Genomic DNA, 20,599 nt, shown 5'->3' on the forward strand with positions numbered 1-20,599 from the left:
TGCACGAGGTCGCAGGCGGACAGTCTGTAACCTGCAGAGGCCACGACAGGTCGCTGGCACTTGGCAAGGCAAAGGGACCGGGCCTGGTTCGGGTCGCCCCGGACGTCGCGGGCAGGGAAGCGAGTTGCCGCGACCGGGCAGTCTCCCCTAGACTCTGGCCCTAGAGAGACTCTAGGGCCAGAGGGGCCGTCGGGCCCGGCCGGCGCCGACTCCGCGCCCGGGGGTTTGGTCCGCGGCCAGGCTGCCGCCCCCGGCCCTGGATGGGCCCCGCAACCCAGTTGGAGTCGGAACAAAAGTGGAGGCCGGGCCGGGAGCCCGGGGTCCCGCAGGCCCGGCCGCCGCCCCGCAGCCTCGCCGCCTGACACTCCGCGGCGGCGCCTTCGGCCCTTCCGCCCGAGCGTGCTCGGCTCTTTCCGCCGCGGTCGCGCAGGTGGAGGAGGCGGGGCGGGGGCCGTGCGTGGTGACGCCGCGGGGGGGTGACGCACTGGCGTGCCCCGCCCCCTCCCCCTCCCCGTTCAGGCTCTGGAAAGAGAAGAAAAAAAACTTTCTTTTTTTTTTTAATTGAGGAATCAACAGCCGCCATCTTGTCGCGGACCCGACCGGGGCTTCGAGCGCGATCTACTCGGCCCCGCCGGTCCCGGGCCCCACAACCGCCCGCGCACCCCGCTCCGCCCGGCCGTCCCGCTCCGCCCGGCCCTCGGCGCCCGCTCCGGCGGCCCCGCTCCCCTCTCGGCTCGGCCTCCCGGAGCCGCGGCGGCGGCGGCAGCGGCGGCGGCGGCGGCGGAACGGGGGGTGGGGGGGCGCGGCGGCGGCGGCTCCGCTTCGCGCATTGTTTTTCCTTACGGCGGCCGGCTGCGGGCGGGGAGCGGAGCCCGGAGCCCCTCGGTCGTCGGGCCGCGAGCGAATTAATTAAGTGGGGCGCGGGGGGGGGGGGTAGTGAGGCGGCGGCGCGGCGGCGGCACCATGTTCCCCGGGACTGCCTAAGCCGGCCGGCCGGGCGCCGTCGCTGCCTGCCGGGCCCGGGGGGGCGGCTGGGCCGCCGGGGCGCCCCCGCCGCGGAGTGTCGCGCTCGGGAGGCGGGCAGGGGATGAGGGGGCCGCGGCCGGCGGCGGCGGCGGCGGCGGCCGGGGGCGGGCGGTGAGCGCTGCGGGGCGCTGTTGCTGTGGCTGAGATTTGGCCGCCGCCTCCCCCACCCGGCTCTGCGCCCTCCCTCCCTCTCGGCGCTCGCTCGCGGCTCGCCGCTCGCGCTCGCTCCTCTCCCCTCGCAGCCGGCCGGGGCGGCGCCGACCCCTGCCCCGGAGCCCTCGCCGGCCCTGCCGTCCGCTCTCGGGGCTGTTGTCGAGAGCAGGTGAAAATGGCCGAAAACTTGCTGGACGGACCGCCCAACCCCAAGCGAGCCAAACTCAGCTCGCCCGGCTTCCCGGCGAATGACAGCACAGGTGAGGAGGGGGCCGGGCGGGGGGCGCTGTCAGATCGCCCCGAAGGCGAGGGCCCCCGGAGAGCCGAGCTCGGCGGCGTGCCGTCGGAGCACCCCCCAAACGGAGCCCCTTCCCCGGAGCCCCGCCGGAGAGGGGAAGTTTGTGGGGAGACTGTCCGGGCCCGAGGTGGGGGCAGATGCCCGGTGCGCTCGGGTTTCCCGGAGTTAGTGAGCCCTCCTCGCGTGCAAAACCGAATGGCACTTGCAGGGAGAGAAAGTAAAGCGGAGCGTGTTTATTTCGCGTGGGGATTCCGTCCGCCTCCCGCGACCGCCGTGTGTCATCACACGCGTGGCTGTCGGGCGGGGGGAGTTGACAGCGGAGGGGGCGTTAGCGTAAGGGCTGGAGAGGGAGCGGCGCAGCGGACCCCAGGTGTTTTCTGAGTCGGTGACATTCCCGCTGCTGCGGCCAGAAGACGCTCGGCGGAGCCGCCAGCCTGTGAGTTACAACTTAGAAGTTTCTTGGAGTGTTTTTGAAAACTCTTTGTTATCTGGTCACCTATATCGTGCCCTCTTTTCACCACCCCGAGCTTCGTTAGCAAGATGTCCTAAAAGTTGCTGTGGTGTGTTTAATTTCACAAAAGTGTAACTTTAGAAGGAAGTTAAATAGAGCAGATTCGCTGGGGCTGCAATCACCATTGGAGGGCATGTTACTTTTACAGTGTAGGTATGTAAAAATCAAGAAATGATGATTTCTTAAAAAAAAAAACATTTTATCAGGATACTGAGTAAATCATTTTTTAAATTTTTTTATTAACCAGCTTCCTTGAAAACTTTCTTAGGTATTCATCATTTGCCTAAGAGAAGTATTTTAGTTTTCCATTCATTTAATAATTCTGGGTTCTTCTGGGCTGGTTCATGGTAGCATTGTGAACCAGTTGTATTTCCTCTTTTAGAGCTCTTCTTTGCAGTAAAAACTTGCTGCCGCTTGGGAACAGTTCTGTCTCCGGTGTAGCTTGCATTTCTCCAGTCCCATCTTGGAGTAGCAACATCTGAAAATCAGTTTATAATGAATGGGTCCAAATTGAATTACATTGCTGTAGCAATCCCTTCATATTTGTAGCAGACAACAGCTGTTCAGCTTCTGCCAATATTTCTATGACTGACCACTAGCATATTTCTGAAAAAATCTATTTCTGTTTAAACAAAACTTGAATTTTATGGTTCCGGTTTTAATACAATTCTTACAGTATTAGTTAATGTAGAAGTAAGACAAACAACTTTTTAAAAAAATCTGTCATGAGATTCTTGTCTAATTAAAATGAAATTTGTTAAACAGTGGGGAGGAATAAATAAGTCTCATGGAATATAAAAGTCTCTAATAAGACTTAAAAACATAAAGATTTGAGTTTAATGTTAATTTTATAAAATCAACTAATGTGAAGTGAGAAATGTGATTTAAACGCCCTTTTACCGCAGAACAGATCTTTGCTTGATTAATCTTGCCATGTTTGAGTGAAATGTAGATCATTACAAGCAAGTTCAGCTTTGAAGATTGTTCTCTGAAACAACTTTTTGGATGGCTTTTTCAGCTTTGCTATTGTTGAATGAGGGTATTGCAGATTTTGTTTTATACAGAGGAAGAAATTAGTAACTAAGACTTAACAAAAAGGCTTGTCCTACTATATATATCTAGCTGTTTCCAAGATAGAGTCCAAAGGATGGCTTTTGAGTAGTTTGGTTACTTGGATGGTCAGATATTTAGTGTGCTGCTAATCACAATGAAATTTATTAGAAAGGATTTTCCATTCTTGCCCACTTTTCCCCCGTTCCTTTCCAATTTTGTTCCTCATAAGATATGTTATCGTGAAAGGGTTAATTAGTGTGGGGGGCCAAGGAGGGAATCACCGAGCATATTAAACAAGATACAACTTTGTCCCCTGTAACTAGTAGTCTAAGATCTGAAGCCCTTAGATAAAGGAAATAAAGAACTAATGGGTTTACACTACAAAGAGTCAAAGGAGTGAAGGCATTTGGTTAGATGGGAAAGTGAGGAGAGACCTGGGAATAACATTCTTGAGAGACTCAACCTTATTTTAGTGAGGAATTGTGTGTTTGAGACTTCTAGGAAAAAATTGAGCCAGTAGGAACAAGGTGTGTTCCCTGCTCTGGTGGTAAAATTTGAGGGAGAGGAACTCTGTGCATGGGAAGAGCTGAGGGGTTAGAATTGGAAAGAGGCCTGAGAAACAAGAGAGGGCTACTTGGACTGCCGATGCCGTGCATGCGTATCTGTGGGGACTGGCCTGTGATGAGTCGGGGCCAAGAGAACAGAACCCCTGCTCTTGGGGAGTGGATCAGCCAAAGTGCTGTATGACTGGCAGGCACTTGCAGTCTATCAGGAGGTGCGTGGATGCGTATAAAACACTCCACAGTGAAGTAAGGCAGCATCTCCAGGTGATATGCCACTGCCACCAGTGGCAGGCAGGAGAGGTCAGGAAAGTCTGAGGAGAGCATGCAGCGGTGATTCGGAAATAGGGAATGCGCCCCAAAGGAGGGCAGAAGAGGAAGAAGCTTAAACACTTTCACACAACTGTATTCTTCCTTTATTTGGCACCCTTTATAAGAAGTAGGACTTTGTGTTACCAGTATATAGTTAGTTGAGTGTTTTGGAAACTTCTTCATTTAATATGTCCAAATTATAACAGCATATTAGTCTTTCAACAGCAGGATTCATGATTTCACAGTGTAGGGGAAATAAATATCCAGGCAAGCAGTAGACTTTATTTGGTCAGCTTAATTGAGGCCAAATTTACATACAACAAATAGGTTTTATTAAAAAAAGTGCAATAAGGCTGCCTTCTAAAAATTGAAGATAGATATATCTCATGTGTAAGTGTCCCTGAACATTCGTGATTACATTGAATGTGAATCCCTGTAAGTGTAATAGAAAACTATATTTAAAGAAAGCTTATGGTAAATATGGCTATCAACCAAAATACTTTTTACAATAAAATTATGATCTTTTTTGTGTGTACAGTGCTTTATGCATCAGAGTGCTTTTCTCTCCATCATCTCGGTTTGTTCCTCACGGCATCCTGTGAGGGAGCAAGGGGAGATACTATTCCTGCTGCTTCTAGGTGCGGCACCATACTTGAGAGAGGTAATCTGCCCAAAATAAGAGGGTCAAAACCAGAACCAAACCAAAATTAGTAAATAGGTCTATTCAGTCTACATCCATAAATATGGAATTTGCTTTAATCATGAACCCAGGAGACTGCAGTACTTGGCAAGTTTCAGTAGCATAACTCTAGCAAGTGAATTAAATCCCTGCGGGGAAAGTTTGTAATCACTGTGGAGGGAGCAGGGCTGTGTTCTTCCTGCTGGGGCTCGGGGCAGAGACTCCCCCTTCCCTCTGGTTTTGGCAGCAACAGGGTACACTTTGGTCTTATCTTCGTGGTTATTGCAGTGAATAATTGAGGCCCGTCAAATTATTTCATCTCTTAACTAAGTTCTGGCTAAATAGGAAGTGTAAGTTTTGTAGAGACTTCTAGGGCTAGGGCTTGTCATGACTTTGCTTTTCTTTTGTTAGAGAAGTAGGGGCTTTTAAATAACCGAGAAGGGTGAGAACAGTGGTTCCATTTGAAGTTCCTCAGGGGTGATGGGAATGAATCCCACCAAGGTGCTTTGGCAGTTGATCAGAAGATTGAAAATCATTCCTGTTTAACATTCAGATTTGATTCTGTAATTCTTAAACAGAATTGAAAATGAGTTCTAAAGGGACTGAGGCTTAATTCTACAGTCAGAAGTTGATGCTGAGATTGTTAGTATTTTGTTTTGTTTTTAAATGTTTTTATTGATTTCAAAGAGGAAGGGAGAGGGAGAGAGAGAGAAACATCAGTGATGAGAATTATCAACCAGCTGCCTCCTGCACGCCCCCTACTGGGGGGGTCAAGCCCGAAACCCCGGCATGTGCAGTGCCCACTTGAGCTGTGACCTTCTGGATCATTGGTTGATGCTCAACCACTGAGCCACATCAGCTGGGCTAGCCAATGTTTTAAAAACTTCTGACTTGTGTCCTTATGGTAGTGTAACAAAGTATATTATGTGGGGTTACATAAATGCCAACTTTGTATTTTTATTTAGTGTGTTTGAAAACAAAACAGTTACCCTGGCCAGTGTGACAAAGGGGTTAGAACGCTTGCCCGAGCACCAAAGGGTTTCAGGTTTGATCCCTGGGCTCCAGGTCAGGTTGTGTGTAGGAGGCAACCAGTTGATATATCTCTCACATTGATGTTTCTCTCTCTCCCTTCTGCTCTCTTAAAAAAAAATCAATGGAAAATATATCCTTGGGTAAGGATTAACAAGGAAAAAAAACCACACCACAAAATAGTTAAAAATGATTTTGCCAAATAATGCCTTCTCCTGTTAAAATGAAGTGTATCTATTGCGTAAAGCAAGATTAGGAAAGCTTGGTTTATGAGCCATTTTGGTTCTTGGGGTAACCTTAGTCAGGACACCATCTCTTTTTCTTTTCATTGATTTGGGGGTGGGGGGAGAGGGAGGGAGGGAGAGAGAGAGAAAAATACCATTATCTGTTCCACTTATTTATGCATTCATTGCGTTGTATGTGCTCTGACCAGGGATCAAAACTACAGCCGTGGCATATAGGGACAGCACTCTAACCAACTGAGCTACCCAGCCAGGCCAGGGTAAAATACCACCTTTTTATCTTATCCAAACCAGTACTTGAAATATATTTCAAGAAACCAAAGGGCATGTGAAGAGGTATTTCTCAAATGAGATTGGGAATAGCCAAGGAACTTAAGTTCAGGCCTTCCCAGAACCATTGTGTACTGATGGCTGTAGTTTGCACCTTCCCAAACTTTTTTTTTGGTTAATTCTCACTCGAGGGTGTTTTTTTCCCATTGATTTTCAGAGAGAGTGGAATGGAGGGAGGGAGTGGTAGAGAGAGGAAGAGAGAGAAACATTGATGTGAGACACATCGATTGGTTGCCTCCCTCATGCCCCCTGACCAGAGTTGGATTGAACCAGGTACATGTCTTTGACTAGGAATTGAATCCATGATCCTTTGATGCTCAGGCTGATGCCCCAATTCCTGAGACACTGGCCAGGGCCCCACACCTTTATTATGTAATACACGGGTGGGCAGCCTTTTTGTAGAGGACCTATTTTCAGTTTTGTGGACCCTGTGATTTGTTACAGCTACTCAACACTGCCATTTTAGCAAGAAAGCTGTCCTGGACAGTAATACAGGAATCGGTGTGGCTATGTGCCAGTAAAACTACTATTTGGCCCTTGGTGTGGGGGCCCTAATGTCATGTGCGAGGAATGCTCTGAGGATCCATTAGGAGCACTGGACTGCCGGGGTTGCACTAGTCTTAGATGCCTCTGGAGAGTTTGAGGGTCAGTTGAACAGCAGCAGCACAGGTTTTTTGAGCACCTACTATGCACTTATCTGACTGCTAACCCTCAAGCACGGGGAGCAGGGCTTCATAAGCCCTTGAGATGCAGTGAGCCACCTGGGGAGCCGCCGACAGAGCCCCTCTTGTCTTTTTTGTTCCTTTTGAACACTTTTACATATAATTTAAAATCAGGTAAGTTTAACAAAAACAGTTAATTAAGGTGATTTTGTTCCTTTGCTTGTCGTTTTGCTCTTCGTTGTCATCTTCTGCCCTCCAAGTCTGCATCTTCCAGTGAAACTTGAAGGTGAGCTGCTCTGCTCTGCGAGAGCTTGTAGGATCTTTTCACAGCCATATTCTCATTGCTGGGTGCGGTGCCTGGCACATGACCCTCCGGAAATACTTGAGGGAATGAGGGAATGAATGTGCAGTATTTATCTTTCAAAGTTCTTATATTTTTTTCTCACAAGATAGTGCTTTTAAGTTAATTGCCACAAATTTTAAGATCTGTATGTCCTAATCCTAAATTCTATTGAGATACTGATGTGTACCTGTGCATTTTCACCTGTAGACCAACCTGGCTGCTGTAGGGGTACTCAGGCTAGGGCCTATTTGGGGCTCTTATAGGCTTCTTGGGGGATCCTTAGTGGTGGTAGCACAGGTCATGGTGTTGACTGGACAGTATGGGGGTGAAAGCACTGGCTCTGGAGCCCGGCCAAGTGGGTGCAGTCTCTCCCCCTCCTCTTTGCTAGCATCATGACCCTGGTAAGTTAGATCAGTTATCTGAACCTCAATTTCTTCATCTATAAAATAGAGATAATCACCATTCTCATCTCAAAGGGTGGTTATGAGAGTAGAATGAAATGATGTGTGAAAAGTGCCTGGTCTGAAGTAAGTGCTTAGTGCATGGCTGCTGGAACTGTCCTCATCAGGGAAGGTGGGTGTGCCCTGTAGTCCAAACTTACTGGGAGTGCTCATTTGATTGGACTAGAGATTTGTTTGTCGATGGTTCTGGAACCTTGTATGCATATCCACACAGGTCCATTGAGGAGATCTGTTGTAGTGTAGCTCACTCAGTGAGTATTTAGCCAAAAATTATATAATCAATACTATTGATTTTTGCCACCACTTCAATTGTATTTTTTTAAATAGGAACAGAATGGCCATGAAATTCTAAAATTGCAAAAACTTAAGTGGTGTGGTATGTTCTGAAAATTCTTGCTAATTTTGAAGCATATTTCATGGACTGTTTAAGTATCAAATGAATATGTGATTCTACTTCTTTACTGGATATATTGCAATTCAGTCTGAGGTACCTGTTAGGCCAGTGATGGCGAACCTATGACACGTGTGTCAGAGGTGACACGCGAACTCATTTTTTTTTGGTTGATTTTTCTTTGTTAAATGGCATTTAAATATATAACATAAATATCAAAAATATAAATCTTTGTTTTACTATGGTTGCAAATATCAAAAAATTTCTATATGTGACATGGCACCAGAGTTAAGTTAGGGTTTTTCAAAATGCTGACATGCCGAGCTCAGAAGGTTCGCCATCACTGTGTTAGGCAGTAGCAGTGTACAAAGGATTCTGATCAGTGCTTTTGAGTAGCTTAGAATTGTGTTGACAAGATGAGACTCAGAGTCAAAACTTGAAAAAGAACACAAAATGCAATCAAATGCTAAATGCATGAGTCAGAAAGGGCAACCCGAAGAGGGCTTCATTTATACACCTGCTCGTTACTGAATGCCCCTGTTTGCAGAAGCCCAGGGCTGGGCGTCCGAGTGAGGGATAGCACCTTAGACTTAGGGGGATGGGTGAAGGGCCTTGGCTAAAAGAAGCACACACCAGCAATAGCCTGGTGGGCCTTCTGTGCTCCTGGACTCTGGTGCCTCTTGGGCCTCTCTCTCCTGCTGGGCCAGAGCAAGGAGCCAGATAGTTGGGGAGCCTGCTGGTTTTCTGTGCCTCTTTATTATTGGGAGAGACACCCTGGTCATTCTCAGCAGTTTTGCTTTTGTAGGTGTGATCGCCCTGGGGCTCTCATCTATGTCCATCTTCTCTGGTTGTCCCAGACAGTCGCTCATAAGCTCTCATAAGCTCTGGCCCTGCCTTCTGTTTTTCAGCACATTGCCTGGTGTTCCTTCAGCCTGCTCTGAGGCTTTTCCTACTGATTCCTCTCTCCTCAGAATTCCATTCCATGGCTGATGGGCTCCTTGGGTCTGGTGTGCTTGTCCACGGCCCCTGCATTAACTATTCCACACTCCCAGTTCAGTCTTAGGTTTAACTTTCAGGAACATGCTTCCATTGCAGCATATCACTGGTGCCAAAGTGTAAGCTCTCTGCCAGTGCTTGTTGCGGCGGGGTGGGGGGCTTTGTATATTCGGCTTTGCATGGGGGCTGTGATCCTTTGACACAGGAAAGAGTCATGCACAGGGTCCAGTGGGAGCAGAGCAGGGCTTTGACTGAAGAGAAGTGACTCAGATTTGGTGGAGAGCTCTTTGGACAATGGAAGAGGGGCAGGAAAGGCATGGAAGTAAGCAAAAGTGGTTTGTTGTTTTCCAAGTTCTTAGACAATTTTGAGAACGTTGCCGTATTTGAAAAACTGCCTTTAAGATGTTTTTTTTTGTTCTAAATTTGGGAAGCAAGGCTATTTTTGAGCTCTATGTCTAAAAGTTAATTCTTTTCTTTTTAAACCTTACCCTTAGAAAGACTTGGATAGCATCTCCCATGTGACACTTTCCCCCGTGTTTCATTTCCATTAATCAAAAGAAAGTTTACTTGAACTATAGCTAAGAATAGTAAAATCTAATGGTGACAAAAATTTCACTTTGACTAAATCTGACTTTCCTATTTCTAGGTGTTCCATCTGCTACTATTTGAAAATCTCTTAATTTTCCAGTCTTTCTAATAACACCTGTGTTTTACTGTATATAGTAGGTGTCTCTCTCTCTCTCTTTCTCTCTTTTTAGATCCTCACCTGAGGATATGCTTATTGATTTTAGAGAGGAGAGGGGGAAGGGGGCGGGGGGAGAGAGAAATATATTGACCGATTAGTTGTCTTCTGTGCATGCCCCAACCGGGGATAGATCCCGCAACCTAAGTATGTGTCCTGAGTGGGAATTGAACCTGCAACCTTCATTGTACAGGACAATGCTCCAACCATCTGAGCCACACCGACCAGACCTACAGTAGGTGTTTCTTAAGTAATTGTAGCTGTTTAATGGGGTTGTACAATTCTTGTACAAGCCTTTTATAACTTAAAAGCTTCTCTTTGCACTACCCCCCCAAATTTTTTGTGTTTTTTTTCTTATCAAAACTATATTATAATCAATGAAATAGCATGAAAAATAAGCTGCTATTCTCTATAAGAGCCTGTAGAGAGAGGCTTGTGAAATATTTAAAGTGTATTTGGCATTTGATTACAAACTGAATGATGACACTTGGGGACTATAGAAATCTATCAAATAATTAGAGTTTGCTTGCTTTGACAATTATGGACTATAAGAGCTTGACCCAATTCCTTTGGATTAAAATATTTTTAGTATTTGTCACCTGATTAAAAGTAGAACCTTCTAACCATGACTCAGAGTTGAAGGAAATGTCAGAGCTTTTTATATGGGATGTGGGCATTGTGGTAGTAAGGAGGGAGCCCTGGCCTCCACTCAGAGTAGACACTGAATCTTGTCTCCCAGCTCATCAACTTTGTGACTTGGGGTCTGTGACTTTACCTTTGAGCTGTGGCAGGGTTGGGGGAGGGTTGTCTCATCTCTAAAATAATTTTTTTTCTTCTAGAACTTTCCATTTCTTTTTACTTTAATAAGCTTTGTATACTGGAGCTACTATGGTTCCTGGAATATAGCAGGTTGTGGCAGCTGTTATTACTGTTTGTGTGGGAAACTATATGTTACCAACCTCTCTGGCTGGTGAAGGTTGGGATGATGTAGGCTATGAGTCTGACCCAGAACCAGATCCTTGGAAGTTCCTTGCTGAGTAAATGTGAAGACACCTCCCCTGCCTGTTTTGCCTCCAGCACCAGGGCTAGTGTGTAGTCTCAGAACAGGCTTGCAGAAGAGTGAATTAGAAGTTGAGATTCAGGCATCTTATAAAACTAGTAATAGTTGGACATCTTTTACTCAGTCTGGATTTGAAGTTAAAAGCTGTTATTTTATTGGAAAATTGAAGTCTTAATGAAACTATTTTTCTAGTATTTCAGAACAAGGGCTTGATTTAGGTTAGGATTTAAAAGGGAAAAGTGAGTGGTGAAATTACAAAAATTGTCTTTTTTTTCAATCCTCACCCAAGGAGTGGGGATATTTTTCCCTTTGGTTTCTAGAGAGAATGGAAGGGAGTCGGGTGGGGAAGAGTGAGAGAAAGAAAGAAACATCGATGTGAGAGACATGTGGATTGGTCCCCTACCGCACTAGAACTGGCAACCCAGGTACGTGCCTTTGACTGGGAATTGAACCTACGACTCTCCAGTGGGCAAGCCAGTGCTCTAACTATATTATAATCAACTAGAGGCCCGGTGCACAGAAATTTGTGCACTTGGGGGGGAGGGGGGTCCCTCAGCCCAGCCTGTGCCCTCTCGCAGTCTGGGACCCCTCGGGAGATAACGACCTGCTGGCTTAGGCCTGCTCCTGGGTGGCAGAGGGCAGGCCCAATCCCTAGGTGCAGCCCCTGGTCGGGCTCAGAGCAGGGCCAATTGGGGAGTTGGGGCGCCGCCCCCTGTCATGCACAGAGCAGGGCAGATTGGGAGGTTGTGATGCCACCCTCAGTCACGCTCAGGGTAGGGCCGATTGGGGGGTTGGGGCACTGCCCCCTGTCACATTCAAGGCAGGGTCGATAGGGAGGTTGCAGTGCCACCCCCTGTCACGTACAGAGCAGGGCCAATCAGGGGTTTGGGGCGCCGCCACTGTCACACACAGAGCCGCAGGGCGATCAGGGTGTTGGGGAGCTCCCCCTATCAGGCACAGAGCAGGGCCAATCAGGGGGTTGGGGCACCTTCCCCTGTCAGGAACAGAGCAGGGCCAATAGGGAGGTTGTGGCCCCGCCCCCTGTCACACACAGAGCCGCAGGGTGATCAGGGGGTTTGGGCGCTGCCCCCTGTCACGCTGATCCTGGTGCCAGGAGGCCTCGCGGCTCCGCTGATCCCGGTGCTGGGAGGCATATTACCCTTTTACTATATAGAATAGAGGCCTGGTGCATGGGTGGGGGCTGGCTGGTTTGTCCTGAAGGGTGTCCTGGATCAGAGTGGGGGTCCCCACTGGGGTGCCTGGCCAGCCTGGATGAGGGGATGATGCCTATTTGCAGCTGGTCCCCACTGGGGTGCCTGGCCAGTCTGGGTGAGGGGCTGAGGGCTGTTTTCAGGCTGGCGAGTGACTGAAGCTCCCAACTGCTCCTTTTTTTCTTTCTTTCTTTTTTTTTTTTTTTTTTTTTTTTATTCTGTGCCAGCTTTAGCTCTGAGGCTTGGCTACAGCTCTGAGGCCTCAGCTGCTGAAAGCAGGTATCTGGTTTGTTTAGGTTCTATAATCTAAACTCTGTATCAACTCCAGCTCTGAGATCCCGACTCGCTGAAAGCTGGTTTCTGGGGTTTTGTTTAGCTTCTATATTTGTTACATAGTTGCTTAGAGTTGCAGCTCAGAGGCCTGCAGTGGCAGGCGGGGAACGTTGGAGTCCTCCGTCACTGAAGCAAGCAAGCCTCATGTTAGTTTCAAGCTGCCTGGCTGCCGGCCGCCATCTTGGCTGGCAGTTAATTTGCATATCACCCTGATTAGCCAATGGGAAGGGTAGCGGTCATACGCTAATTACCATGTTTCTCTTTTATTAGATAGGATGAGCCACACCGGCCAAGGCTAGTTTTTTTTTTTTTTTTTTTTTTTTTCCAGAAAACAGGGTTAAAGGAGAAAATGGCCTTGGGATCACTATGCAGTTTAGTAAGGGTGATCGGATAAAGGAAATATCAGTGAAATTTAATCTCCTTTTTGGTTCAGTTACCACTGGTCTTGGAAGGAGGAGATTCAGCTCCTTGCTTTTGTGGGACTTTTCTCTTCTTAAAAATAACAAAAAGACATAAAGTATTGATTTTCTTTTTTTTTTTTTTTTTTTTTTTTTTTTTTTTTAATTAAATCTTTATTGTTCAGATTATTACATTTGTTCCTCTGTTTTTCCCCCCCATAACTCCCCTCCTCCCAGTTCCCGCCCCACCCTCCGCCCTCACTCCCCACCCACTGTCCTCATCCATAGGTGCATGATTTTTGTCCAGTCTCTTCCCGCATCTCCCACACCCCTTTCCCCCCCAGGAATAGTCAGTCCATTCCCTTTCTATGTCCCTGATTCTATTATAATCACCAGTTCATTCTGTTCATCAGATTATTTATTCACTTGATTCTTAGATTCACTTGTTGATAGATGCATATTTGTTGTTCATAATTTGTATCTTTACCTTTTTCTTCCTCTTCCTCTTCTTAAAGGATACCTTTCAGCATTTCATATAATCCTGGTTTGGTGGTGATGAACTCCTTTAGCTTTTCCTTATCTGTGAAGCTCTTTATCTGACCTTCAATTCTGAATGATAGCTTTGCTGGATAAAGTAATCTTGGTTGTAGGTTCTTGGTATTCATCACTTTGAATATTTCTTGCCACTCCCTTCTGGCCTGCAAAGTTTCTGTTGAGAAATCAGCTGACAGTCGTATGGGTATTCCCTTGTAGGTAACTGAGTTTCTTTCTCTTGCTGTTTTTAAGATTCTCTCTTTATCTTTTGCTCTTGGCATTTTAATTATGATGTGTCTTGGTGTGGTCCTCTTTGGATTCCTTTTGTTTGGGGTTCTCCGCGCTTCTTGGACCTGTAAGTCCATTTCTTTCACCAGGTGGGGGAAGTTTTCTGTCATTATTTCTTCAAATAGGTTTTCAATATCTTGCTCTCTCTCATCTTCTGGCACCCCTATAATTCTGATGTTGGTACTCTTGAAGCTGTCCCAGAGGCTCCTTACACTATGCTCGCATTTTTGGATTCTTTTTTCATTTTGCTTTTCCGGATGGGTGTTTTTTGCTTCCTCGCATTTCAAATCATTGACTTGATTCTTGCACTCCTCTGGTCTGCTGTCGGGAGTCTGTATAATATTCGTTATTTCGGTCCGTGTATGCTTAATTTCTAGTTGGTTCCCCAATATAAGATCGAGGGTCTTATTAGTTTTCTTGTAGATCTCATTAAGTTTATCGGCGGCTTCTAAACAGTTCTTGAGAGACCTTAAAAGTGTGGTTCTGAACTCTATATCTTCCATTGACAATTTTGTCCTGTTTCTTTGTCTCTGCATTTTGTTATGCTTCCTTGGTGCACCCCCTAGTGGTCTTTGTGCGCAGTCTTATAGTTAAATCTTGATTGTTGTAGTTAATTCCAGGGAGGGTTTGACCTCCAGGCCAAGTGGCTATGAGAATCAGCTGTGTCAGCAGTGAGAGAACTTCTGTCCTCTAGGGAGGTGCTAATCTAGCCTTTGCCTGAGGCTATCCGGCAAAAGCCTCTGTGCAGGGCTTGGGCGGGGCGGGCCGCACAGGATCAACAGGGTGGGCTGGAGAGAGCAGTTATGGCGGCTCTCAGTCCTGTCCCCAGGGGCTCTGCCTCTCTGAGTCCCAGCACCCGCTGCAAAGCTCAGAGAGAAAGCTGCACTCGCTCTGACCGAAGCCAGACAGTCCCGCTTCTCCCGTTTGAGTCTGGGTCCCTAAAGACACGCCCGGATCTGGAGCTCAGAGTCTGCGACTCCCTCCCGATTGAAAACGCCAACCGCGCCCTCCGCCGCCAGCCCGCTCCGCGCACTCCGCACCTCAGAATTTGACTTCAGCACTGCGTCTCCTCTGAGTGTCCGTATGCATTTCTCTTTCCTCCTAGTTGTAGGACTTCCACTCAGCCAGCGTTCCTGTGGTTCTGGGTGATGTCCCTTCCGTTTTTTGGTTTCACTTTTGAAGTAGTTGTTCAAAGCAGCAAACTCCGGCGTTAACCTATGCCGCCATCTTGGTTCTCAGTATTGATTTTCTGTGTCGTTTTGGTTGTGCCTCTGCTACTATTGGGATTGTTTTTTGTTTGAAGAGCACAGCTTGCTCAGAGTTAAGCTTCTCTTAAAAAATCTCTGAGGAAATCATTTGAATTGTCAAGAGATAATTCAATATTTTAACATGCACTGATGATTTTCTCAATCTTTTAATGTTTAAGGAAAAACTGATTCACAATAGTAAGAGAGTAGATTTAGACATTTTCTTTGTTTGAAATGCCAGTATTATTTTTTTAAAATATATTTTTATTGATTTCAGAGAGGAAGGGAGAGGGAGAGAGAGATAGAAACATCAATGATGAGAGAGAATCATTGATCAGCTGCCTCCTGCACACCCCACACTGGAGAATAAGCCTGCAACCCGGGCATGTGCCCTGACTGGAACCAAACTGTGACCTCCTGGTTCATAGGTCGATGCTTAACCACTGAGCCACGCCAGCTGTGCGCTAGTGTTGTTATGATAATCTCTTAAGTTGGCACTGCCTAGTAGAACTTTCTGTGTTGATGGACATGTTCTATATCTGCACTGTCCAGTACTGGAACCATTGGCTACTTGTGGTTATTTGAGCATTTGAACTGTTACTAATGTTACTCGGGAACTAAATTTTAAATTTTATTTAATTTTTATTATTGTAAATAGCCACATCTGGCTCCTGGCTTCTGTATTGTACAGCACATACCTAAATACATTTACTTAAACTCACTTGTCTGAAGTTTTCTTTAAGGTATTTGTTATCTAAAAGACAAAGTTCTTTTAAAGGAACTGTCTTTTAAAGATAGAAGGTACTTTCAGAAATATTCAGTGCTTTACGTTTAGGATTATTCACTATTTAGAAAATATGTTACACTGTAGTGTCAGCCCTGGAGATCTGTTGGGGACACAACAGGTCTAGTGTCTCCCTTCATGGAAGGCATCTGTAGTCAGGTGTGACCTCAGAGGAGAGTTTCATGTATGATTAGAGTACAGGATAGAGTCTGTTCTGGATATGGGACGGCCTCTTAGGGGAAGAGGCATTAGCCATGAGACGTGAGGATGAACAGGCGATTTGGAGGAGGGGATACTATTCTAGGCTTGGAAACAGCATAAATAGCAAGTGTGAAGGTCTGGAGGTATAATCTCTTGAGTGTGTAATAGTTTTTGCAAAAACCAGTTTTGTTTTTGGTTTACGTTCATTGGGCTACCATTTAGAATCAGTGTGGTCTTGCTTCTGAGAGATGGAGACTGCTGGTGTGGTCCTGCTCTTGGGAGTTGGGGGAGCCGGGGTTCCAGTCTCAGTTCTACCATCTCATTCTTTTATTCAGCAAATATTTAAATACTTATGAAATTCAAATTAATTATATGTTTCTTATGTTGGATATTGCTAGGCCGTGGTGATAACAGTGGTGGCTCTGTCCTCTTGGAACTCGGAGCATAGTGGTGTAGGCAGGCAATCCAGCAGTCCCACCAATGCCTGTCTACTTGCAAACTGAGATCAGAGTTGTGGCAGGAAGAAACTGGATGCTTCAGGTAGGATGGTCAGGGCAACTTCTTAGCAGAAAGGACATTGGAGCTCTTGCAGGATGAATTATGTGGGAAGTCAGGCATCTAAAGGCAAGCGAAGTTGAGAGCCTCCAAGTGTCAGACCAGGGAGTCCAGGCCATTCTTTAGGGCTTTAAAAACAATACAAAACTTTAGAAACCAATCGCTTCCAGGGTATTTGGAGAAGTCTGGATAAGCTTTTCCAAGGTGTGTGTTTCCATCCAAGTTCCTATCTGCAAGGAGAGTTGAAAATTCTCTCTCTCCTCCCAAAATTCTCTCTCCTCCCAAAATTCTCTCTCTCCTCCCACACCCCGTTGTAGGAGGGAAAAAACCATGAAAGTTGTTTAAAAATTTTTTTAAAGTGGGTAATATATTCATAGGGTTCAAAATTCCAAAAAGCACAAAAGAATGTTTGCTGGAAAGCCTCCCTCTCCTGTCTGTTTCCCAAGTCACCCAGTTTTATTCCCCACAGGTAACCAGTGTGCATTATTCTAGAGACATGCTGTGCATATATAAGTACATGCTCTCTGTACTTTCTTCCCATAGTGACACATTATACTTGTCGTTCCACTACAAGTACATTTTGGACTGATAGACTCTCAGAGCTGTTGGATATACTAATATTCATAGAGCAGTCTTCATTCTAAAAACACTTTTTAATGGTAAAATGTTTGGTGCTATACTTAAATAACAAAGTTATTTTAGTGTTTTCAATATTCTGTATATGTAGGAAGAATTGAGGTTTTAAAAAATTTAATTCCATGCCATCTCAAAGAATATTAGAAGTTTTGTTACTGTCGTCATGTTGCACATCATGCAACCAGTTTGTTCATACCAAAGTTGTGTTTATTTTCCCAGTTTCTGGAAAAGAGTCTTAAAACCAGTAGTTTTTATTATCCACCTTAGTAGATAATGTAGAACTATCTGTAACTTCTATATCAAGCAGATAAAGTGGAAATCAGTTTCTTGCTTGGTAGGACTACTATGGATATTCATATTAATGCCAGGCCTTTTCATTAATTTAGTTAATTAATTTAGAGATTGCAAAACATTATTAAAGTGACCAAAAATCCTTCAGAAGAGGAGTAGCTGAGTCCTCTGCTATTGCAGATGTGGAGGAGGGAGAGTGATGGGCATTTAAGAGAGAAGATAAATTTATTAGATCATTACATAAAAGAGATGGAGAACAAAAATGATAGATTTTTTAGGGGTAAAAGGATATTTACTAGTGTGTGCATAGATTTCCAGAAGGAAATCTCTAGAAATTGTTTTTCTTAGGGGTGAGGAACTGGGGATGCTTTGGGCGGGCTCTCTATTTTCCACTTTATATTCCAAATGCCTTAAAAAACACCTATAAACATAATTTTGTCATGAAAAGCTATTTAAAAAGTAAATCAAATCCAAAGCAAAACATCTTTAGTATTTGTGGTTAGAAGAATCTGTTTAATTGTGAGACGTGGAGTTTTGGTTAGTTCCTGTTGCAAAACCTTTAGCAAGAATGGTTTGAAAAAAGTGTAAATTAACTTGGAGGTGCTGTTCAAAGATTTGAAAATGTGATTGTGATGTCCAGTCATCACTTCTTTGCTCAAGCTCTGATTTTAACAAAATCCTTTTATTAGAGGTTTCTTCATTGATGTGCTGGAAGCTACAAGACCTGACAGCCAACTAATGTTTCTTTGAGTGTTTTGAAATAATGTCAACTTTTCTGATGTGAGCAACATTTATTTTACTACTACATTGGGCACAAAATGTAGATTGTCACATTCCTTTAGGGAAAAAATAGTACTTTTGAAAAGTCCTTAAAATACTTTTTATTTTCTTGCCTTTTAAGCTCATTTAAACACTTACTATTCAAATCCTTAGTTTGCATTAGGGTTCATTTGTGGTAGTATGCATTCTGTGTGTTTGAATAGATGTATAATGAACATTATGGTATCATACAGAGCAGTGGTCGCCAACCGGTGGTCCGTGAGGTTGAAAGGTTGGCGACCGCTGATACAGAGTATTTTCACTGCCTTAAAAATCCCCTGTGCTCCACCAGTTCATCCCCCACACTCCCTAACTCCTGGTAATCACTGATCTTTTTACTGTCTTCATAGTTTTGCCTTTTCCAGAATGTCATATATTAGAATCATATAGTACATAGTCTTTTCAGATTGGCTTCTTTCACTTAGTGGTATGTATTTAAGTTTCCTCAGTGTTTTTTCATGGCCTGGTAGCTCATTTCTTTTTAGTGCTGAATAATGTTCCATTGTTTGGATGTGGGTTTACTTTTTGGACTTAATACATTCATTTCCTGTTACAGGTTCTTGTATAGTCCACCTGTTTCCATATGTTGTACACTGATACCTCTAAGTCCAGAATATGATCTTTCCCCTTCTCCTGACTTGGTGTTGCTATCTGCCAGCTATAGATCCCAGCATTTAGGCCGTAAGACCTAGTCTGGGCATCTGCTTACTTATACTTACCGGAGGTACCCCAGCACCTGTGGTGGGGTTTGCTTCTGCAGAGGTTGGATCCTAGCTCAGCCCCCACATTCCTCATCCAGGACCTCTAATTGGATTGCAGGGTGGATAAGCAGCTGATTACAGTATCTTATCTGGGCCTCTCTCAACCATTTTGGTGGAGGATAGTGAACCCCTTTGTGCTTCCTCTGCTCCAGAACATCTGGTTACTGTTTAGGGGCTGCTGGGTGATTTATGGTCAGTCTGTTGGTGGTTTAATGCTGTGGCAGTGCCTCTTGTTCCACCTTTGTCTCTTGAAGCCTTTTCTCCACTTTTCAGGGTTGAGGGAGGCAGCACACAAACCACATTTAGGAAATGTAAAATTGTCCTTGCTGTCTAGGAATAGCCCTTTTCTGAAAACTTCTTAGGTGCCTCAAATGAAGATAGGAGTCTGGCTGCAATTCCAGGACTCTGCTAATTTTAGGGTCCACTGTGACAAAGAACTTTCGATCAGAACTGTCTTGTGTTCTTTAATTGGAAGATAAATAGCAAATATTTAGTGAACAAAATTTCTAGATACCTGATGCAGAATAACCATGAAATACATTTACTCCCACTGTATGAAGGCCTGGGAGGAAGCAGGTTGCCCAGCCTAGCCCACTTTGGCTCTTGAGCTGATAGTGATTTTGAGAAAGGGCAAGGCTTTTTACTCACTATAAACTCACTGTTCAGAATGAAGTAAAACCTTATTATCCTGTACTAATTAGGGTGTGGTGTATCTGGCATAAAAGAAGCCTGAATTACAGAAGATTTTAGAAAGAATTTGCCTTTATTATTTTCTAATAGTTATTGAAAAGTTTAGGTGTCTTGGGAACTTGTTTAAATGCCTAGATAAAAATTGTAATGGCATAAATGCTAATAAAACCGGGCCTTTTTTTTCTTTTACTTTTCATTGTTTGTATTTTCATTTTCAGTTGTTGGAGAATTGTTTCATTATTTAGTTGCACAATCTCCAAGAATTTTCAGAGGTTTTATTCTATAATTGTTACAGATTATTAGGGCTTTACCATAGAGAAAAAAAAAGTCGTTGAGCATGAACCCTGTACCAGGCATGGGTTGCTAGATTCATGATGTGTAACCTTGGAAGATGGGGCTATGACAGTGGTAATAATGCCTAATATTTATTGAGTCATCACTGCATGCCAGGCTAAGGGTTGTATACACATTGTATGATTTAATTCTTTCAACAGTGATTCTAGAAGCAGGCACTAGTGTTTCCATTTTAGAGCTGAGGATGCACACATAGGAAGGTAGTAGTAGTAATAAGTGACAGAGACAGAGCTGAATCAAAACTAGTTGGGTACTTTTCTCACTACCCCAGACTATACTTCCTGTATTGTCAGTGTCTGACTGGTACTGTATTAATACATACACTGTGAAGGTCCAGAATGTTTTTTGAGTCATCTAAGAATAATAACCCTGAAAAAGTGTCTACCATTCAGTGGGTTCCTCATCTTTAGATGTGAATCTTTCTGGGATATATTGCCCTTGTTGGATCAATTTTTTGTATCTAGTTTTGACTTAGGAATTAAAAATTCTTTTTGTAAAGTTCTTTAGGTGGATGAATAAAAGTGCTTAGTTTTTGAAAGATTTAAGAGAAGCATTTTGAGTAGTAAGTACAAGCAATGCTGAAGAAAGACTAAAGAAATTATGAAAAAAATTTCAAGAAAGCAGACCTTTTTAAAAAACAAACACACAC

At 44.8% G+C, this 20,599-nt stretch overlaps 1 protein-coding gene across 8 annotated transcripts in view; it reads left to right on the forward strand.

The window, feature by feature from the left end:
• Positions 1–960: 960 nt before the first annotated feature.
• LOC118656434 (CREB binding protein) overlaps positions 961–20,599 on the forward strand; it is a 179,614-nt gene continuing 159,975 nt past the window's right edge. For 2 of the 8 annotated variants that reach the window (XM_036309777.1, XM_036309775.1), the window contains exon 1: positions 963–1,439. In XM_036309777.1, the coding sequence (XP_036165670.1) occupies positions 1,355–1,439 (85 nt within the window). In that variant the 5' untranslated portion in view covers positions 963–1,354. Of the gene's footprint in view, positions 1,440–9,325; positions 9,369–20,599 lie in introns of those variants that run through there. The other 6 variants (XM_036309772.1, XM_036309776.1, XM_036309774.1 and 3 more) reach the window with 5 other exon arrangements.

This window comes from Myotis myotis, unplaced genomic scaffold (assembly GCF_014108235.1).
Source record: "Myotis myotis isolate mMyoMyo1 unplaced genomic scaffold, mMyoMyo1.p scaffold_m19_p_5, whole genome shotgun sequence".
NCBI lineage: Eukaryota > Metazoa > Chordata > Mammalia > Chiroptera > Vespertilionidae > Myotis > Myotis myotis.